The sequence below is a fragment of the Nannospalax galili genome, unplaced genomic scaffold (genome assembly GCF_000622305.1).
Source record: "Nannospalax galili isolate Female #2095 unplaced genomic scaffold, S.galili_v1.0 scaffold1735, whole genome shotgun sequence".
NCBI lineage: Eukaryota > Metazoa > Chordata > Mammalia > Rodentia > Spalacidae > Nannospalax > Nannospalax galili.
In genome coordinates this window covers 382,724-388,618 of record NW_008336857.1, presented here as the reverse complement: position 1 = coordinate 388,618, position 5,895 = coordinate 382,724, and the positions used below count along the sequence as shown (strand labels likewise).

At 34.6% G+C, this 5,895-nt stretch overlaps 1 protein-coding gene and 1 non-coding gene across 2 annotated transcripts in view; one reads left to right on the top strand and one right to left on the bottom strand.

Annotated features, from left to right (window-relative positions):
- Positions 1-1,542: 1,542 nt before the first annotated feature.
- Positions 1,543-5,895, bottom strand: part of Hnrnpll (heterogeneous nuclear ribonucleoprotein L like) — a 35,497-nt gene continuing 31,144 nt past the window's right edge. Inside the window, exons 10-13 of the mRNA XM_029562742.1 lie at positions 5,050-5,251; positions 3,574-3,631; positions 3,393-3,491; positions 1,543-2,223 (exon numbers count right to left, since the gene is read on the bottom strand). Coding sequence (XP_029418602.1) covers positions 2,168-2,223; positions 3,393-3,491; positions 3,574-3,631; positions 5,050-5,251 — 415 coding nt within the window. The 3' untranslated portion in view covers positions 1,543-2,167. The remainder of the gene's footprint in view (positions 2,224-3,392; positions 3,492-3,573; positions 3,632-5,049; positions 5,252-5,895) is intronic.
- Positions 4,454-4,557, top strand: LOC115070081. The gene has a single exon (XR_003849282.1). It is a non-coding gene; the product is annotated as a U6 spliceosomal RNA (small nuclear RNA).

The window sequence follows — 5,895 nt, the reverse complement described above, 5'->3', positions numbered from 1 at the left end:
CACCCACCCACCCATGTATTTACACAAATCTAAAATCTGTTCTTCTATGCTCTCCATAAATACAGAATGGCAAGAATGTGGTATCAAGGCTAAAGAAAAAGGTAACATCCACAAAGCAAATTCCACTCACGCAGCAGGGGGCAAGGATGTGCTGAATATCAGTGAAAAGAGCAGCATGGGGTATTCACACTTATCAGAGCTACTAGTTTATCCCTCAAGAACTCACTTATTTGGTGCAGAGATCAGTAAAGACAGAGATCAGTCAAAACCACTTTAAAGCAAATGTAAATTAAAGCTTTTCCAGTAGAGATAGGTTTATTTCCTAAAATCTTAGGCACAAAAAAAACTCCAACATGTTACCTATGATAGTTTTTAAAGGAAGAAAAAAGCCACATCAGTCCACAAATTATGTTTTAAAATTATGACATTCAATTTTGCAGCAGAATGAAAGGTATTTAAGGAAAAAAAAGCTTGGTTTGCGTAACAACAGGTAAAGTTAGGCATTAAACTGGCAACGAAAAAGGAAAACACATAACCCAGCACTCTACACTCTACACAGTTCACAAACCTTTGTGTAATTTACTGGGTTCTATAATTAAGGATGTATAAAATAACTTCTAGGTTGAATTTGAAGTTTTGTAGATTTTTTTTTTTTTAGAAGCCTAAAGGGACAGTGATCCACTACCATCAAAGCTCAAGAGGAAATAAATCTTAATGTACATTTATTTCTCATATAAATTTTCTATTCAACAGTTTTTCAACTTTAAGCCTTTGTCTCATTCCTAAAATACTTCAGGATTTTTTTTAAATCATAAAGTCTTATATAAGACCTAAATGGAATTTGAAATTTTGTTTGAAAGTATAAAGACACAAAACTGCTGCTGCTAAGTATGGGCTACCCAGTTAGTCTAGCTAAATGGAATATAGTCTCCCTTCTGTTACAGATGAAAATAAAATGGCTCTATCAGTTTCCTAACTATTAAATTAAGGCATGAACTAGCAGGTGTGGTGGTACACACCTTTAATTCAGGATTCAGGAGGTAGAGGCAGGAAGATATCTGCGAGATCCAGGTCAGTTTGGTCTATATAGCTGAATTTCAGGACAGCTAGGGCTACAGGGACCTGTCTCAAAATAAACAAATGAGAGCTTTATAACAGGTGTGCTAATAGTCTCTTAATATGTTTAGTCTTTAAATCTTACTAGCCTATGAATAAGATATTTTAAAACAGAAATCCAGAACAGAAATATTTAATAAATTGTGTTGAGACAGCTGTTTTGAATAAAAATAAAATTCTTAAATCTTGCACCATATAGAAAAATAGATGATAGATCAAGAAGAAGCAAAAATGCAAATACCCCAAATTCTACACACAATTTTGGCGGGGCTGACAAGCTCTCTGAAACCCACTTATGGATTCCAGATTACTGTATAGAAGAGGAACTGTTCATTTTAATTTCTATAATGTTAAAATCTCAATGCCAAATATAGATGCATTTTCAAGATTAGGGCACATGCAAAAAATGAAGAAGAACACATTAACTTATTATTATAACTTTATAAAACCTCCAAACTGGAACTAGAAACAGAAATGTCAATACAAATGAATGACTTAAAAAAAAACACCAATTTAAATAATTTTGAGTGCATATCATACAAGTGCGTCCATGTCTATTAAGCCTTTCAGAAGTAGAACTCATCTACATCTGTAGCTCTTGAATGTCATTCTCAAATTTGATTAAAATAATAAATACAAATTATGTTTAATATGAATAACTGTAACATACTCAAATACTTAAACATATTGTAGGAATTCTGTAATAAAACGCAATACATTCACCTGCATTACTCTCATACACAATGGAAAAATAATTAGCATTAAGAATGCAAATATACTTTTACTGTGGAACAAAATTTATAGTAGTAAGGTTAGAAATCATATTTGTATAATCTACAATGAAGCTGTAGACAGTCTATATTAATTATGATACTCAAGTGAAAACAATATTTAAGTTAACAACGAATGTATTTGAGTCAAAATATGTTTATTACAGAACAGGATTTTATAGTAAGCAAGGCAACATTAGATTAACCATTTCAGATTATTTTTAATTACGTATAGCTTTAAAACTGTAATAAAGATGATCAAATTCTAACATGCTCTTCTCTTATAAATGGGATGATGTAGAAAAGCAAAGCTTCAGTGTATAGGGGTTGGAGCCATCTGTAAGTATTGAGAAAAAAAAGTTAATCATCAAATTTTCAAAATCACCTTGAGTTAGTAAATTAATCTGCCACTTGACAGTACTGTCACTGTGCTGAGACCACTGAATAGGCAACGAAAAGCCACTCTGAGAAGGCCACACACCTGTTCTTGGGTATCTTACTTTCTTCTGCATAACTGTTCTTTCTTATGAGAATAACTTCACTGAACCTTAACTCAACTTCTATTTTCTATGCTGAAGTCACAAACCATGTCCTTCCCTGTCCTCCTTGACTATCTAGAGTTCCTCTGAAGCACTGTTGGAGAGACATTCCCCCAAACAGCATCATACAGGTCTAGTATTCCTTCAAATGATGAGTCTCTCAAGTCTACCTTAGACCAGGCAGGTGGAGACTTTTTAAAGATTAATAAATTAAATATTTAAAAAGACAGGGAAAATTATGGGGACAAGAGAAGGGAAAAAGAGCAGCTCACAGATGGGTGTGGCAGCATATGCCTTTAATACCAGCACATGGGAGGCAGAGGGAGGAAGATCTCTGTGAGTTTGAGGTCAATCAGTTCCAGGCCAGCCAGAATTACACAGTGAAACACTGTCTTAAAAACAGCTCCTCAATAGAATCTGGTGAAACCTATCACCAGCTTGAGAAGCAAGAATTCTAGCATAATCATCTGCCATGGTGGTTGCTGAGATAATTCCTTTCATACATAGATGTTTACATTAAACTGGCAATGAACCAGGCTCAAAGCATGAATGACTACAACTTTGGACAGGGACTCATTCCTTTATAGCTCTTTCTTGGCAATCTCAGACAAGATCATTAATTTTGTTTATAGTAAAGCCATCTTACTTTTTGGCATCTTCATGATTAATTATATCAACTCTAATCCTGACTCAAGCCCCTCGGGAACCTCCCTGTGACATCATTTTAGTCCCTTAACAATCTTTTGGAGATAACAGCTTCAATCCCCACCAAAATCCTTCATGACTTTTGTCAAGACAATGAATGCAGTGTGACTCAGAGAAGCCCATTCCTTTCCTCTTGAGCTTCTCCTCCATTCTCTCAACCCTCTTAAAATCTGTATTAAAATTTTTATTATATTCCAACTATCAACATTCCTGAAAGCAATTCCTACTTAGTAACTGTGACATATGCACAGCAATCACTTACTTGGAACTCTTATCTGGTAGTGATTAAGTGCAGTAAGAGCTTCTACGGCATCAGTTTTGCATTTCCACTCTAATAGCCCAGAAAGTGTTTTGGCAGAAGCTAAAACAAAACAAACACAAACCCAGTTAGTTGCTAATTGTCATAAATTTTTCCAGAAAACTTTAAGATGATTTTCACTGACCTTTTGCATCAAACACTTTATACTTGATGAATGTAAGAACTTCGTGGTCATTACACAACTGCCAAAGAAAGGTAAAGCTTCATTAGAAATACAGCCAAATGCCCTTTCAAAACAAGAAAAACCTGCTTTATAGTACCATTGAAGTCTTTAACATAACATGAACGAATTAATGTACTTTCAGGTTAATATCAAGCTCTATTAGAGGAAAAAAAAGCAAAATTCTATATATAAATAATTTCAGGTATAATAAAACCAGATTTTTAAATTAAAATATAGTTCCTCAGCTTTTATGAAGATTTAATATCTAGAATTCCAGAAAGTAAACTGTTTTCAAGTTAAAGAATAAAAGAAGGAAAAATATAGAATTTTGTTATCACAGTGAGATTTAGGTAAAGTAACTTTTCTGTATTTTTTGAGCCAGGCAATCCTACTGCCTCAGCCTTCCAAGTATGATCTACCATACTCAGCCAAAATAACTTCTGAATATAGAAGATATCTCATTCTAATTCTCAAAAGGACTGAGCCACAAAGCAACAAAAGACCAATGAAATATAGAAGACCAGAAAAGTACAATGGTCAAGAATGAACTATGAACTATAAAATAAATGTTATCAAAAGCAGAATTAAGTGCTGATCATGGTGACATGTCTGTAAGCCTAGCACCCAAGAAGCAGACGTAGGGCAAGCCTGAGCCACAAAGAGAAACCCTGTCTCAGGAATAAAGTACATGTACAAACATGAGGAGCCATAGCAGTGTCTGCCTATAATCCCAGTGCTGAGAGGCAGATAGGAAGATCCTAAAAGCCTCTGGGTCAGCCAGTTTAGTCAACTGGTGAGCTCTAGAATCAGTGAGAGATCCTGTCTCAAAAACTAAGGTGGAGTGCTCCCTTGGGTAATACATATACTAAAATTAGAATGATACAGAGATTAGCATGGCCCATGCACAAGGATGACATACAAATTCATGAAATGTTTCATATTTTTAAAACAAAGTTAATGAATATAAAGTAAGGTAGCCAGGTATGGTGGTGCACTAAGGAGACAGAGGCAAGGAAATCCTGTCTCCAAAAACAAACAAACAAAAAAAATCAATAAATAAAAGTGAAGAATAGAGGAAGACAATGCAGCATCTTCTACCTCTGTTTTCCACATGTATGTATACCAACGAACTCACTTTAAAACCAAAACAACATGCCAGATGTGGTAGTAAGTACCTTTAATCCTAGCACCAGGGAGTCAAGGGCAGTTGTGAATCTGTGAGTTCCAGGCCAGCCTCGTTTATACAGAGTTCTAGGCCAGCCAGGGCTACACAGTGAGACCCTGTCTCCAAAAACAAAATAACAAAACCCCAAACAAAAAATACACCAAACTCCACAAATTTTTTAGAAAAATTTTAAAATGAGGCTAAACTATGAAATAGTACATAAACTTAAAACAGGAATGACAACATTCTATACAGTTTTCTTCAGTGCTTACCTTTGTAAAGGTCTCTTCTGTGACACACAATGGAACATTATAATAATGCAGGACACATGAGGGTGGTTGGATTATATTCTTAGATGCTTGTCCAGCACTTGTAAAGCGATTATTTTTGCTCATTGCAAAATCTTTGTAGCTACTTGTGCCATCCTCCAACTCAAATATTTGACTTGGAACAACTGAATGTTGTTTAGATACACTGAAGATTGGGAGGAAAAAAAAACACATCTTGTCAAATAAAAAGCAGTAGTCACAAAATGCTTTTATGAACAACAAGTCATGGTATAGTTACTTAAACACAGAACAATCATCCCTTGGTATCCATGGTAATTGGTCCAGGACCCCCACCCCCACAGCAAGAAAAAAACCCGAGGATGCTCATCTCCTATTAAATGCTATAGTACGTAATAGAACCTACGCATAATCTTCTATATCATTTATTCTTTTGGATTTTTTGAAATAGGGTCTCATAAATTCCAGAATGGCCTTCAATTGCTGATCCTCCAATTTCCACTTCCCAAGTGCTGGAATTACAGATGTGTACCACCATGCCTAATTTATGATTTTCCGAATAACGTAAATCACCTCTAGAATATTTATATCTAGACAGTATAAATGCTACATATATAGTTGTATTGTTTAAGAAATTAAGTCTATATACTTCAGATATAATTTTTTCTCCCAAATAATCACCCGTGGTTGGCTGAATCAATTGGTACAGATTCCATCAACTATATACAGTTTGCATTATAATCTTCTTTTTTTTTTTTTTTTTTTTGTTTTTTAAATTTACCCCTTTTTTTTTTTTTTAACTTTGGACAATGTAAGCATGATTCTAGCCTT